We start from the raw sequence: 15,890 nt of genomic DNA on the forward strand, positions 1-15,890 counted from the left end.
AATCACACTCTCCAAATGTGCCTCCTTTTATTATGCTCAGTTAAATAGGTGGATGCCACTTTCTCTAGATTCTCAGATGCAGATGATGTAGCCCACAATTTACCCTTCCTATCATCACCTCTGCTAATGTGATAACCTTTAAGCTAGTCCCATGGCTCCATGCTTGTGTCTGGACTTGTGTATACACCCCATCACCTTTTACCTCCTGGGCACGTTACACACCATTCCTGATGTTAATGTGCGTGGCCCCTTCCGTGGGGGGTTGTAACAGCTTCTCAAAAGGTTCCAACAAGCCTGTTTTGAAGTCTGAATCCCATTGCTGCAATGGGACAGGATTATGTAGGGAGAAGACAAATTACCAGGGCTGGACCTTAGCCAGGCCATGGTAGGGTGAACGCCTGACTCTTTTTCCCAAACGTGCCATTGCATCTTTTAATTACAAGGTTAAGACCTCTGGTTTATGACTCATCTGAAAAAACAGCACCTCCAACATAATTGCCTGAGCATGTTGCCTAGGGGACTATTGCTCATTAGTGACTCAAAGCAACGAGTGCCACCTAATGAAATGGCACTGCCTGCTGTAATACCCCAGCCTTGCCCTTTTCATGCCTAGTCCACGCAGCGACCAAACCAGAGTCTCCCATAAAGGCGTGAAGTCAACCCAGGCAATGCTGCAGTTAGAAGATGTTTCTAATGAAGAAACCAATCAACCAACTCTGAATTCCTGCTCCTTGGGTGTTATCAACCCATAGAAATAAGTGTGTCTGGTTAGAGAAAAAGCCAAGAGTGTCTCATTTTGCCTAGTGAAGGATGAATGTGTTGCTTCAGGCTCCCTCAGAAGCCATAGTAGGAATGAGAAATGGATATGCCATCCTGGTGGGAATGTCACTTCCTTGGGTAATCTGTCTGCTTAGGTGTATTTTGTTTGTTTCCCTGAAATACGTAAATGCAATCATTACACAATAAGAGTGTCTCTCTTTAAAGAACTTTCCTTTGATCATTACCATGCTAATCAGCCTGGATGGATCTTCTCCTTCCCTTCCAGGTGGAGGGAAACAATTGTAATGGGTGCCCCTTGGCCACTTGCACATTTGTTTCTCCAACCCATTGTTCTGGGATGGACCTGGAACATCGTGTTTCTCTCTTGGACCAGACACTTGAATTGCCCTCGGGTTTGTGTGGTTTGTTTGTTGGTGTTTAAGTGGTCATCAGGGTGTCCCTCCAGGAGCCTGTGCAGTTAAATGCTGTCTGCACTGAAAGGTCTGAGCCATGCTGGGCTGTGACAAGTGTTAGGGCTGGAAGGTGCTGTCGTCAGTGATGTGACTTGTATCCGCCCGACAAACAAAGGCTCCCGGTGGACCAGGATGAATTACGATGCTTGAAAACGTGGTGCACTGTAAAAGCAAGGGGGGGAAAACCCTCCCCTGTAACCTGTAAGCCAAAAGTTATGGGGTAGAGAAAGTGTCTTTGGGAAACGGTCTCATACCTCAAACGAAAAGCAGGAAGCCTAATCTGTAGAACAATAAAGCAGGCAAAACCTCTTTCCTTGTTGGCCCAAATTCATCCCAGGCTTGCGTAGGTAATATTTGATTAGCCTAATGAAGTGGGGAAAGACAGAGCAAATCTATTCCTCTTTCTGATTGCATTTTGGCTGGGAAGAAGCATGTCAAGAGGCAGCACCTAGGAGCAGCTTTTGAAGGGACTGCTTGGGTGACTCTTGCTCAAGGCTTGATATGAAGAGTTCTTCTGATCTGAATTTATGGTTATCTCACCATAAAATAGGGCATGCACCTGTACTGGAAAGATGGTGTTTCTAGCCCACACAGTCTGAACTGTCAAACACTGTTAGTATTAAAAACAGCCAGGCTGGGTTTGGGTACCAGACTGATCACACCTGCAAGCAGGTGCTTCTCTGTTGCTGGATCATCTCTTTGCATAATAAATACCCCGTTTGCCAGCAGTTATTAGCAGAAATGACTCACCAGCAAACAAAGTGTGTTCCATGGGGCTTCAGTCCTGGTGCTGCTGTGTTTGTGGATTCACTCTTGGTCAGCGTCACTTCCCATTTGTGGCTTCCTTGTGAGACCCCATTGGTGTTTGCTGCAGGACCCCAGCTCAGGAAGTGGGCCAAGGAAGGCTGCAGTGTTCGGGTGCTTATCTTCAAGTGCCAAGCACTGTTTAGGGATATCCTAACGATTAGGGAGCAGCAAAATAGGATGTGAAATCCTATTCCCAGCTAAATTGAGTTGCATTTTCTAAATTAAACTGGTTCTTTTAATCTGTAGCATAAACTACAGCTTAGACTTCATCATGGCATATAAAAGCCTTGCAGATACTTAGCTTCTATTAATGTTTGGATGCACTTGTTCAGGTTTGATATGTCACCAAGATGATCAAGCCTTGTCCTGATCTTTAGTCTTGCAGTGCTGTGGTCCCAGCCCAGGATGACTGAGACCACTTAGGTTATTTTCAAGCAGTGGCTGTGACTGTAAGGGATGTTCTGGTAAATGTTAGAGTCAATAATCAAAAGGTTAAAGTTTCCACATGCAGGAAAACCTAATGACTGCAGTATTTTGTGACTGGCTTTCTGCTGTAATCCAGGCTTACAGTGAGTTTAGCAGTAAGGTGAAGACATTCAGCACCTTGATGATTCTTATGTTTCCTTTCTTTCCTGTCTTTTTAGAGTCTCCACCATCAGCAATGTCAAGAAATGGATACTTCTTTGAAGAAAGTGGCAAGTATTATTTGTCTTATTTGTGCCTAGTATATCACCTTAGTGGAAGGAGAACTTGGAAGAGGTGATACAACATCTATTGAGCTTAAGCAGCAAGCAAAGACAGTCTTGCGTGGAGGTTGTGTAACCTTGCACTGGAAGCAGACTCTGCATTTTTAAATCCCGTAGATGTTGTAGATATTCAAAGCAGTAAATAATCATCTTCATGTTGTCATCAGTGACTATTCTGGGTGGCTCCTTGTTTTTCAAGTTCTTTCATTATGCTTTTCCTGTAATACAGGCTGGCAGGTGTATTTGTCTCTGTTTCTGGAGCGGAGAACAGATGTAGGTGTCAGATCCCTTTGGAGACATCCTGCCAAGAGCATCAGGCAAATGTTGGATGGCTCTGGTAAACGCATATTTATTGCAAAGTTCTCTCTCAGATTTGTTTTCTTTGAAGCAAGATTAAGTTTTGGTGTTTTGAAACGTGTGTATCATCTGCCCTAACAAAAGTGGATGAGTTCTTGTACTGATCAAGGGGGAAAGTATCATACAACCAAACTGGAAGTGCAGTGAAGTCCTAGCTTCTTTACTGGATTTGGAGAAATAGTATGTGTGAGGGTTGTTAGGGAGAGATCAACTGCAGTGTTCAACTCAAGAACAGCCTCTTTGGGATGTAGTCTCTAAGGGTTTAGGCTTCTTGCCCTTGAGAAGGTGCAGTGCTTGGAGTGTTCAGGGTCTTCCAAAGGGTGAAAGCAGAAGGCTAACATGCTCCAGTTAAGGCTCTAGATCCTTGTAAGCTGTCACAAGGCTCATCCTTCTTGTTCCAGGGGTCCAAGACTTAGGTTAACCTTTGGGAAAGGGAAGCTGAATGTCTGCCACATCAGCTGTAGTAAATCCATCATCACTGTTGACAGTGCTTCCTTTGGCACTGCTTTCTCTGAAAGCATTATACGGAGCCAATTTCTAGGAGTAAAAGGATGAAACTGGAAGGAAATACTCTTATCTCTAGTAAGAGGTCTTTTCTGAAGGCTGGGTTGAGTTGCAGAAGGGCAGAAACTAATGCCTGTTCTTAGGGAGGTTTTCTGTGGGCATGTGGGGCATGGGTAGCTCTGCTCCTACCTTCCCTGTTTTACTTGTGGCCCCTTGGGATGTTTCTGGTGCTTTCTTGAGGACTGGGAATGTTAGAGTGATCCAGGTTGGAACGTAGGACTAAACATCCAGCTTCTAAGGGCTTGGGTAGAAATATTGCTGTGTTTAAAGAAACGACAGAAGTGGTCATCTTCTAAAGCCACCTACTTCATCCCAAGCCTTCCTGCCACCCAGAACACAAGTACATCTACTTGTCACAGCATCTTATGTGGAAGGTCTCTTTATGTCCTCTCTTTCATCAGTCTTGTCTTCCTGAAACTATCCAAACAAATCCAAACCCAGGTATCTGAGTGTTTTCAGAGCACACATTTGTAGCTGTGCAAAACTCTCCTTTGAGATATGCTTTTCTTTGTCAACCTGGTGCCATTGGCAGTGAGCATTTATTTCTGCCCTATTTGTGTTATTATTCAGCTTCCTCTGTTGTCTTAAGGAGATACTACCTTCAAGCTGCTATTAAGGATTTAATGAAACTCTGTATACTTCTTTCCTGTTTCTGCATGGTTTAGGGGAAGGAGGAAAGGTTGCTTGCAAGTTCCTTTCCAGCCTGCATGTGGTATTGAATGTTGTATTAATTGACATTGAAAATACAGTGCATTTCTTGGTTATTTCATGCTCAAATCCGCTGTCATTCTTGTTTCTCATTATAAACTGACCTTTTTTGATAGCTGAGTTGCTGGTGAGTGATGAGTCACCTTCTACTGCCTGATTTCACTCAGGGCTTGTTTTTGTCCTGCACAGAATACATGGACAGCATATCTCAGGGGTTACCAGTGAATATTCACATCCCTCTGCAAGACAGTGCTTTGGTGCTTTCTGTACAGAAGGCTCATGCACTCGGGTTCTTAAAGACTTACCCAAAAGCTTAATCAGGGCTAGAGGAAACAGCAGAGAAAGAGGTCACCTTTTCACATAGTTTCAAAACCGTGTGTTTTGAAACAGAGTTATGGAATCATTAAGTGTTTGTTGGCACCACTTGATCAGATCTGCCAGTTGGTTATGGAGAACAAGAGATGCACTTGCCCCACGTGTAAAACAAAAACCAATCCCCTAAGCTGTGTGTTGGGGGAAGGCAAAGAAAAAACAATAAACCTCTTTGATTCCCTTAGTGCTTAGATTCTCATTAGAGAAACACCTTTTGGTGCTATTGCTCTTTGCACAGCTGAGCTTTTCCCTTATCTCCTCCTAAGATCTTGCATATACATATGGTTTTCTGTATCCTTAGTAATTAGGATGTTTTTGTTTTGGACCGTATCTGAGGCTCTGTTCAGAGACTGTATCTGTCTGCCAGCTCCTTTTCTCATACCCTTGTTGTGTTCTCAATAGCAGCTGCAGCAATGCTATAACTTAAAAGTTGAGGCTCCAGTTTGAGTTTAAGCTGTTGTAGTGAGGGTCATCTTGGCAGGGGCACCAAAGCAGTGCTTTGTATGAACCTCTTGGCTATTTACTGTTAATAAAAACTCACTGAAGGATCTCATACTCTGTAGCTCTGCTGATTACTGATGAGCTGAGGAAAGCCCAGGAAGGATTTTCTAGTGAACAGATGCTAATATACGACTCTTCTCAAAGGTCACACGATTCTTATGGCCCCAACTATGTAAAAACCTATTTGACAACTTCTTAAATGGCTGAAAGTCTGGAAAGTTAATCAAAGGAGTCCCTGTTATAAGCTACAAGTTCCAGTTTTCAGCATATGCTGCTTTTCCCCTATCGCTAGGAAGAACTTGACTGAAAGCCAGTTTTGTGGCCTTTAGTGCATTGCAGAAGGTAAATGCATGCTATATACTGGGGAAAAAATAGCTGATTTAGTACCTTGCTCTGTAGAGGCAACATTAAGAGGAAAAATAAGGAAACAAGTTTGTGCCTGCACAGTTAGAAGCTCCTGACTGGAGAGTGTGGTGGCAATAGGTATGATGGCAGTTGTTGGCTGTGTTCTGTATTCAACCCATATATAGTGTCAGTTATAATAGTTGTCATCTGACACGTCTTGCTGATGAAAATCCAGGCCTTTGCTCATACTTCTGAGTCTGGAACAAGCCTTTTGCACATGCAAATGAACAAAGTCTGGGAGGACCCAGTAATAGTTGGTGTCCCCTTCCTACCCCAGGAGCAGGCTGTGTGCTTTTCACTTGCATCTTCAGCAAGGTTGATTTGTCAAATGAGTTTTCAAATGAGTTGGCAAATTTAAGTGACTAATGAGAGGATTGTGTAGACCCAATCCAGACCTGAAGGTAATTGGAGCCTTGATGAAATGCAGCTTGGCAATCAATGTGCAGAATAACTACTCATCAAGCCCCACATTGTCTCTTGGCTGTCAGCCTCCTGCACCCTCTTTGGTGGTGATGGGGGAGTATTCAATGCCTGCTACAAGTGGATTAGCTCTGAAGGCATGGCATTAGCTGTAAGTGATTAAATTCTATCAGCATATGATGAGATCTTTAATTGACCCAAGAACTTTCCCTGATAAGATGCAAAACCAGAGGCTTTCTAGTTCCTCTTGGAAAATCCAAAGGAAGGAGTCCCACTATAGTGCTGGGGATATCTGAATTGCTGCATTGTTTTAAAGCTGGCTCAAGAGATATTGCAGAACAGATTTTTGTCTTCTAGAGAAAATCCCTCACTGCGTGGTCTCCTCTGACTTTTTAATTGGTGTTACTGGCACAATGAACTGTAGTTGTGTTGAAGGTCCCCAAGGCCTCAGTCTGGCTTGGGATGCTTGGCTGTATTTTCTCTGCTTGTTTTTGTTGTTCAGTTTGGTATGCTGTGCTTATGGGGTGTTCTTTTCCTTCTTCACATTTGTCTTTATCTGCCTTGGAATTGTTTCCTTAACTAGGAGATTAATCTAAATGTCTTGGAAACAAATCCTTTTGTGATGGGTTTTCCTCAATGAGATGCTCCTTTTACCAGCAGGAGATGCACTACCGCTACCTATAAACAGCCCAAGGCTTGCAGGTCTCTTGCTGGCTTTATTGCTGAGAACTATCAGGAGGCCTATAAGAAAATGAACACTCCTGATTTCCGTGGGTTCTGGTACAGAACTGCAATTCCACGTGCTGCTGTGTTTTGTGAAAACAAAGCAAAGAAATAAAAACAGAGCCCCACTGAATTACTTGGATTATTCACAACATTTCCTAGAAATCTGGCTGCAAAATACAATACTGGAATTAATTCAAAAGTGCCTGGGTGTTGTTTTTTGTGTAGCAGATCAGTTCTTCCAGTTCTGGTATGAGTTATTACTGAAGTGGCAGAGGAAACTTTATGGTTCCATCTGGCTCTCCCTGATGAAACTGTGACTTGAAATAGAGTTGGAAACGTGCATCTGAAGTTATGGCCAATGGCAGTGGGAGTTGTTATTTCAAGGATGCAGGTCTGGTTTTGGTGACTCACCTGCTAGCCTCTTTATACCTCTGTTTTGGCAAGAAAAGCTTAATCTGTTTGTTTTAAAGCACTCTGAAAGCTTAGGTAATGGATTGACATGTCCACAGCAGGTGGCCATACTCCAGAAGGGTACCAACCCGTATCTGATGGGCTCCTAATGACTGCTCAACAGCCAAGCACCACCCAACAGTCTTCCAGATCTTCTACCCATTAAACTACCTGTGGAGGGGCTGGGATTGGGGGATGCTTCTCTAAACCCCATTTAGATGACCTATAGAAGTCACTAGTCCACCTGTGCCAATGCGTAATATCTGGTTTAATAAAGGAAGTCTTCTAACAAAAGCATGGGAGGGTAGGCTCAGGACCCCTTTTGCCAATAAGCTGTTAGCAGCAAACCCTCAGTCCAAGAACAGAGTGTGTGGATGATCCTTACCTTCCCTAGTTGTCATCTCCTGAGCAGGCATAAACCCTGTCCATGTGGCTGCCTACTGCATGACGGGTAAAGCTCCTTAGGACAAAAATAGTGAGCTTTGCCAGGGAATCTCTTGACTGTGAACCAAAGGAAAAGCTTAACATTCTAGCAAGCACCCAGCTGTATGCAGAGAACTCCTTTATTTAATCAGCAGAGCTGAAATCTTCAATTCTGTGGGAGACAGCTTTGCAAGATGTGAGTTGATGGCAGCCTTTGGAGGGTATTGCACTGTGGGTACAGCCCTGCAGTTGTTCTTGTCTGTGAAATGGAGTAAACTGTTAAGAAGGCTTCTTAAACGACTGCTTTTCAGAGTCTTGTGAGTCAAAACAATAAGTAAACCTCTCAGCAGGAGCATGTACAAGTATTTACCAAAAAGATGCTGTTCCATCAATGCACTTGCTCTCTTTTTGTCTGAAATAGAACTATTTTGATAAGCAGGTGAGATGCATCAACATATGAGATGTGATCAGAAGCGTGTCTTGGTTAGTGTGAGAGTGGGATGCTGTTTAAACCTTTCTATCTAGAACACTGTGCAGACTGGAGGACTGCTAACACATGTACAAAGTTCTTTCCAGCCTCTCTTGAATCCTTTGATTGCTTGATCCCTGCTAATTTTAACTGACTGTAAGGTTATCTAACCTTTGGAGGCAACACAAGTCCCTGTTTTTGTGCAGAGTGTAAAGGTCAAAATGGAGGTGGAGGCTCCATTATTAATTGAGTTTCCTTTTGCACCCAGTGTTGAGGATTTGGGTATTTTCCGAGTGACGCAGTGAAGCTGCAAGCCTGCAGCACTTGGGGAACAAAGCAAGAGCCGAAAGCTCAGACTGATCAGGTTAATTAAAACTTCATGCTTCTCTTGAAAATGAATGTCTGTTGTTGGATAGCGCAAGTTGAAATCCACGAGTGGAAAAATCAGCTGAGGCTGACTTCTTTTTAACTTAATGCCAGTATCATGACTAGGTTTTAGTTAGATACAAGGCTTAATTCTGAGTCCTTTTACAGCTGAGCACTGTGATGCGCAAATAACCAGACCTGATTTTTAGGGTGATGCCCCCTTACCTTTAAAAGCTATTGAATATATTATTGCTTCAGTTGCCCTTTTGTACCTGAAGTGTAATTCTTCTGAGAAAGTTGATGTAAATAGCTCTTGGGCTCTTCTAAAGCCACAACTTGCCAATTCACTTGACTGGCTGTTTATGTAGCTGTGTGAGGTTTACAGCTGGAAATGCTGAGTGGGGCCAACCGCTGGATTTCAGTTCTGAATGGATCAGGATGAGTGACAAAAATAGCAGAAGCAGTGATGTTAGAAGGAAAGCCATTGCTTTTCCCAGGGTGGAATGCCTGAGGCTGCTGAATGCAGCCGGAGCACAACGTGTACTGATGTTCCTATGTTCTGGCAAGGTGACCACAAGTGCTGTTTCACATAGTCGATAAAAAGGGCTGTCCTTCAATTAGCTGCCTTCTCTGCCTAAAAACTCAGCTGAGAAACCTGAAACTGCTACTTGATAAAGCTGGATTGCCAATCATAAGAGCTCAAAAGGAATCTTTTAATGTAACTTTAGCTTTCTGGCTCGTTGAAGACCTTTTGTGGGAGGAAGAAACTACCACCTCTGAAGAGGAGGTAGTGTCATTCTGGAAGCAGGGACTTGCTTTTGGCTGAGGGCATAGGTGTTGTTCTGCAAACAGGTGCTATAAATGAGAATGCTTTTCCAGATTTAGTGTAGACTACCTTGGAAGAGAGGGTAAAAATCAGTGGTTTCCATAAAACTACTTTGAGTACTGAGTGTTAACGCAGCATATGTGGTCCTACAGAAATAAAGGCAGCAATTCTTGCAGAGACTTGGCAGAGGTCGATAGCTTTTGACAAGCTTTGATTTTTCAGCTTTCCTATTTTGCCCTGATAATCTCGCTACATGAGTATGTGCCTTAATCTCACCCGTGTATAAGTTTTTGCTGTTAAAACAATAGCAGCAATGTATCTGCATAAATAAAATATATAGCATGCAAATGCCCAGAACTATGCTAATGCTAAAAGGAAAAATGCCTCATCTCCACCCCCAAACCTCCTCAGTTATTTTGTCTGGCTTAGAGCATTAAACTGAGTCTGCAGCAAAATAGGGGTAGGTGCATTTGCACTCCCAGCCTCCTGGTTAGTGTGCATGCTTGCAGATGTTGGTTAGAATACCATGATTTGCTTTGTCTTCTCTGAGGCTCGCTGAGAGGTTATGCTGGGGTAACCCTCATAACCTGGGATGCAAGATGATGTTGTAACAGAGCTGCTTCTCTCCCAGGAAACTTGAGTTTGGTTAAGATTTGGCTTTCTTGGAGAAGTCTGCAGGCCCTGGGCTGTAAGTGCTGCTCCGACAGAGCACTTAAACCTTTCTAGGGAGCATATACAATGTGGCTGAAGTTGTGCTTCATGCTAATTACTACTGTGCTGAGTTTTATCACTCCAGGTGCAGCTGCCAGTGTCACCAAAGGAGTGGTGGGAGAGGCAATGCCACCTCCCATTGCTGCTGTCGGATTTACTGCCTTTCCTGACAAAGCCCTGAGCTCTTAAAGCTCAGCTCAAAAGCAAAACAGCTGCAGGGCAGGTGTGTTGTCAAAGCTGTGAGAGGGTTTATAGCAGCAGGACCAGGGAGATGGAGTGGATCTGAGGAGGTGATGAAAGGAGAACAGGCTAGTAGTAATGGGTATTTAGATATTAGAGCAAGATGGGCCTGGGCCAGCCATGAATTGCAGGGGAAGAGGTGATGCTTTAGGGGGGATGGCTAGAGGAATTGCATTTTCTAGTTCATTTTTCCCCCACAGCACCTGCATAAAATGGGAGATGGTTTATTCTAATATTGCATAGGGTGGGCTTAAGGTATTAGAAGACTTGGGGTCAAGGCATGAGCTACTTATGGCTGTATGGAGTGAGGAGTGGCTTTAGTTCCTGCAGCACTGAAGGGTGGTGCCTTGCTGTCCTTTGTCCTCATGCACTTTTGGTGCTTTTCCATTTCTCTTTGCTATAAATTGTGTTGCAGGGTGGAGTGAGGGGGATTGTCACGACCATGGTGTTCTTAAAGGTGCAGGAGGGCTGCATCTCTTCTCAACCAACCTTAACTGGGTTCCTAACTCAGTTAAATCTCTTTTCTGTAGTGCTTTTAGACCCTGTTTCAGGCTGAAGCTGTACATCCTGTGCTCAGAGGTCTGACCCGCCCTATAATGTATCTCATGGAGCTTCAACAAATGTTGCCCTCATATGAAGGTAGAAATCTGCAGTGATAGGGATGAGGGGGGCATGCTTTGGAGATCTTAAACTCTTCCCCAGCTGATCTGAGTCATTATGCAAGGGTTTCAAACTCAGTCCTCCACCTCACTGAAGCAACTGCTCATAACACAGGCTATAAAGTATTACTAAGACACTGCTTCCATATGGAAACCTGACTGATATTTAGACAAATGATGCACTGGCCTCATCAGAGCCCACTCTGAACTTCTGCAGAACACCAATCAGGCTCTGAGAGGAGCTGAACAGCTTCTGCTGTCGCTTGTGGCATCTGCTGCCCTTCAAACAGCAGGGGTGGCACTCGGTGATCATCAGGCAATGGGGAAGAAAACAGCTGCAAGGCTGGAGGCAGCTATTGAGCTGTGCTCAGAGGGAAGGAAAGGGAAGGTGCATCTGCCATGCACACATCTTATCTCCTCACCTCGAGGTGAACCGGTGTTTGACAAGGAAGAAGCTGGCTTGTGTTTTAAAACAGCCTGGCAGACTGATAGGCTGAAGTGGTTTGAAGCCTTGAGGTGGTTTAGTGACAAAGCAGACACCTGCCCGGGAGTGCAGTTCCTGTGCAGCCCAGGTTTGGGATTATTTGCAAGCGGAGTGTTTTGTCCGTTCCCTTGCCCAAGGGACATGAGGCTCGGCTGCCTTTTGTTCTGCTCTTTCCTCCCCTAAAGAGGGAGGAACAGAGGATGCTTCCCTTGCCAGAGTCCTCGCTGACCTCTGCCCAACCCTCTGATCCTACTCCACCCTTGCCCTTCTTCCAGCTCCTGTGTTGCTTCTTGCCTGTCTCCAGCTCTCTCTGCTTTCAGGGCCCACCAGTGCTGCTGTGCCAGTTTCAGTGGCCCTGGGAAGTGAATAAATACCCTTCATTGCTTGGCTTTTACCCGCTTACCCATCTGTGCCTTAACTGCATTAGGACAATGGGGGAAAAACTCAACCATGTTCTGAGCTGTGTGCTCAAACCATCTTGCCCCATGTGCCTCCCATCTGACCCCCAAGAGGGAATGATGGAGAAGCACAAACCTATTGTTAACAACTGCCCGGAGGCTGCGATCATGGATGTGGCTGAGATGGAAAAGCCCAGATCATGGATTTGAGCCTACCCCCAGGCTGAGTTTTTGCTTTTCAGGGCTGCCTAAGCTCTTCCAGCACGAGGGAGACTTGTCAGCATTGCTTTGATGAGGAAAGGTTATGATGTCTATGATGTGTTTCAGAGGAACCAAACCCCACATTTGGTGCTTTGGGAGATGCTTGCATGGGTCTTTGTAGTATTGATGCCAGCAAGCACCCTGTGTAGGTGTTGTCCATTCCTTCAGGACACAGGCACATCTGCCAGCCTTTGTGCAGGTTCATCCTCGGTGGTGCCTGCAGTGCCGTGGTGCTTCAGGTATTGCACTCAGGGCTTTGCTGTAGTTCTCTCACCTCCCTTCTTTCTGTCTTTGGACAAGTTTCCACCGTGCAGGGATGGCAGCAGCTGCCCGAGCTCCACCAGCAGCAGAGGATGGCACCCTTGGTGCATTTTGCTGCTGCCTGGCAGGCTGGGTGGTGAACGCAGCAGCTTGGATGCTTTTTGAAGCCTTCAGAGTGGTTCTGATAGGGATGATTCCTGTTTATTCCTTTCAAGCAGATAAATAAAGGAAGCAAAAATTAGGAGAGGGAATATTCTATGAATTAGGGGTTTTTTTGCCATGTTTTCCATACCTTAAATAAGCAGCTCAGAAGCCACCTGAAGGCTTGAACCCGCTGCATCCCCTTTGCAAGCTCTGAGCCCTCCTGGGCACACGATGAGTGCCTGTCATCTTACTGCTCACAGCAGGAAGTGCTGCAGCCCCTGTCCTGTGTTGCTGAGTTCCTGTTTGTGGCCTCCCTGCTCCGGGCTTGTTTCTGTGGTGGCAAGCTGTGGTCTCAGGATCCCTCAGACTCTGCGTGCTGCTTCCAGCTGCTGCTGCCTCCACGTTTGCTTATACGAGCCTTTAAAAGCCATCAATATTTTAGTTCCCATTCAAGCCTCTGCCTCGAAGCTTCCCCTTTTCATTGCGCTGCTCGTGAAATGGATCCCTCCTGCTTCAAATTAGGCACAAAAAGACTTTGTCAGAAGCTGGTGAATAATCCCAGTAATGTAAAAATTGACGTTCTATAATGTTCCTAATTCTCCTAATTAAACACGATACACGAGCACGCCACAAGAGTCCTCCAGCTGCCTCGTAAGGCAGCGTTGCAGTGAGGCAGCCTTGCTGTCGAGTGAAGCTAGGTTAAACCCTCATTAGAAGCCTTGCAAAAGGCTAAGGAGTTGTCTGCTGTAATTAAGAGTCTTGTCTCGCTTTCTCAGCACTGCCATCTCCAGTGACTGCTCCTCTGCCCCATGGGGAGCTCCGGGTCCGTCCATCCCTATCAGGTGTCTCCTTGGAAACTTCTTATTCCCTTTCTTTTCCCTCCCCTCCTCCTTCAGTTTCAAACTGCCTGGAGACAGCCAAGGGAATGGAGGTGTTGGGTTTGGTGTGGGCTGAGACTGTGGTGGCTGCTTGGTGATCTTTATGGCTCCAGGTTGGGAGTTTTCATGTGGATTTGGATCTGACAGGAGCGAGGTGTTGACTTGTGGCTGTGCTACTCCCACCGGGGCAGGGGGGTGAAGCCTGTGGTCTCACCTCCATAAGCAGCCCTTCAGAGCCACACCTGAGCTGACTGCTTCTCCCTTTGATCCTGCACCAGACAAGGGGGTAAAGAAGCCCCTCACGAGGAGCTGGGTGCTTCTGAGGCCTCCATGACCAGTGGATACCGCAGCCATGACCAGTGGGTACCACAGCAGCGCAACCAGCACCGGGGCCCGGGTGCTGCCATGTTATCCCTAACCACCCTCCCTGCCTTGTCACTGTCACCAGGGTACCTCAAATGCGACATGGACGATGGCTGCGAGGCCAAGGAGGAGACGGGGGGCGAGGAGCTCTTTGATGCCGTGAACAACACCGTGGTGTCGGGGGACAGCATCCGCTTCTTCGTCAATGTTAACCTCGAGGTGCCACCGAACGCCGCTGGTGAGTACCACCCCCCACCCCAAAAGTGTTCTGTGGGACATGGTTGTTCCTCCCTGAGCAACTTGGGAATGATATCATGGAAAACCCAAGGAAACCATCTGCTGAGCAGAGGCATCAAGTGTCCTTACTCCTTTCCCCCCTTCCCTGTGGGAACAAGGCCTTGGGGTTGGGGCCTGACACCCTGCTGCTGCTCTCACTGCTGTTGCTTGGTTGCTGTTCTAGTTCTCCAGAGCCATTTCTAGCTGGGAAATAGGGATTTTTGTGGTGAATGTGGTCCCTATAGATCGTTCAGCCACTGCTCTGGGGCTTCCCAGGGGTTTTGAAGGTGTTTTGGTTGTGTTTGGATTGGAATGCTGGAGGTGAATGGGAGCCATGGATGGCCTGGGGCAGGCAGTGCTCTCCACAGCAAATGGAAAGGGAAGCCAAAGGGTGTTTTGGGGCTTATGGCACGTGCCTTTTGGGGTTTATCACCCTGGTTTGGAGGCGAGTAATCCTTATACTTGATGCGTGGAGGCAGATAGCAAATATGAGGAGATAACCATCCTGTTAGACATCTTTGATAGAGGCCAGGCAGCTGTGCCTGCAGTTTGGGCATTGCCATTGTGCATCATGCTCTATAAATACAAAGTACCTAGTCCAGGTGAGGGCCCATGTACCAATTTCTTCCCCAAAATACACTTTAGTAGGACCTGTACCTGCTGCAAGCTTCATGCAGGGGAGGAGGACAGGGTTTGCTTGTGGTGGTGGGGCCTGCAGTGCTGTTTGATGCTGGGGGTGGATCCAGCAAACGCATCCCTAAGGCTTCCATCCTCATGGAGCTGCAGTGTCAGCTTGGAGTGGTTGGCTTTACTCCTATGTGCCAAGTGATTTGGGAGGGGGTAAAGGAATGCTGATCAGAAAGCAAGCAGCAGGGAGTGCTTCATCTAGCAGGGAATTTAAGGCTCTTACTGCTGGCAGTGGTACTGTGCTGCTCCTTGACTGAGAATAGACGGGTAACTGTGCAGACAGAGATATCAAGCCCAAGGTTGTGCTCTTTGTGCCCTCCCTGCCAAGCCAGCATCCTTTAGAAGCTTTGCCCAAGGTGAAGGGCAAAGCCTGGTTAACACAATAGATACCCTAAACTGCTTTCTATCAAGGGATAAAACCCCTGGTTTGCTCTAAAGGTTGTTTTTGCCTCTAGCACACCATTTACCAGCCTCTGTAATGGTGCAGCTGCTGGAAAATGCAGCTCTGGGACATGGCAGCAGCCTGGGTTTCATCCCAGCAGCTGGAGGCATCCTGGAGCCTGTGTGGGCACTAGTTTGGATGGTAAATGAAAGGGCTCTGGATTATCTTTGGAGTCACAGTGTTGGACAGTCCTTTAAGTTATATTTAGATTGCAGTTGATCTCTAGTGAGTGATTATTGGAAATGGCAATGTAGAATAAGCATGGCCCAGACCTCTGCTTGGCCATCTTGAAGTCTGCTTTTTGGACCAGAGCAGTGACTTTGATATAGGAATAATATCTAGCAATTTTCAAGCCTGCAATTTTACAAATGCCATCTTAATGGAAAGGTTTAAAGGGAGCTGGGCTCTGCTATGGCAAGTCTGGGCTTAATGCCGTGGGGTGCATTGTTCTGGGATGAGGAATGCAAGGGCTGTGGATTCTTCAGTGTCTGAAGAAGCTGACTTTCCTTGTGTGTCTTCCTGGGCTTTTGGTAATTGTTTTCCCTTCCATTCAAAACAGGACAAAAAAAGGTTTCCTTATTTCCCTGCAGCACTGATGTTTGTGATGGTGATATTAGTTGTATTTTTCAGCTGAGATGTTTAGCATTTTTAAGGAAAATTGGGCTTCTGATGTGCTGGAATTCCCTTACAAATGTGAGGATGCAGGTTTTAAAA

The 15,890-nt window shown here is 45.9% G+C and overlaps 1 protein-coding gene across 3 annotated transcripts in view; it reads left to right on the forward strand.

Moving 5' to 3' along the window:
- Nucleotides 1–15,890, forward strand: part of SLC4A11 (solute carrier family 4 member 11) — a 97,697-nt gene that overhangs the window by 14,884 nt on the left and 66,923 nt on the right. For 2 of the 3 annotated variants that reach the window (XM_034064761.1, XM_034064763.1), the window contains exons 2-3: nucleotides 2,684–2,734; nucleotides 13,857–14,009. In XM_034064761.1, the coding sequence (XP_033920652.1) occupies nucleotides 2,684–2,734; nucleotides 13,857–14,009 (204 nt within the window). The remainder of the gene's footprint in view (nucleotides 1–2,683; nucleotides 2,735–13,856; nucleotides 14,010–15,890) is intronic. The other variant, XM_034064762.1, reaches the window with a different exon arrangement.

The sequence above is a fragment of the Melopsittacus undulatus genome, chromosome 7 (genome assembly GCF_012275295.1).
Source record: "Melopsittacus undulatus isolate bMelUnd1 chromosome 7, bMelUnd1.mat.Z, whole genome shotgun sequence".
Lineage (NCBI taxonomy): Eukaryota > Metazoa > Chordata > Aves > Psittaciformes > Psittaculidae > Melopsittacus > Melopsittacus undulatus.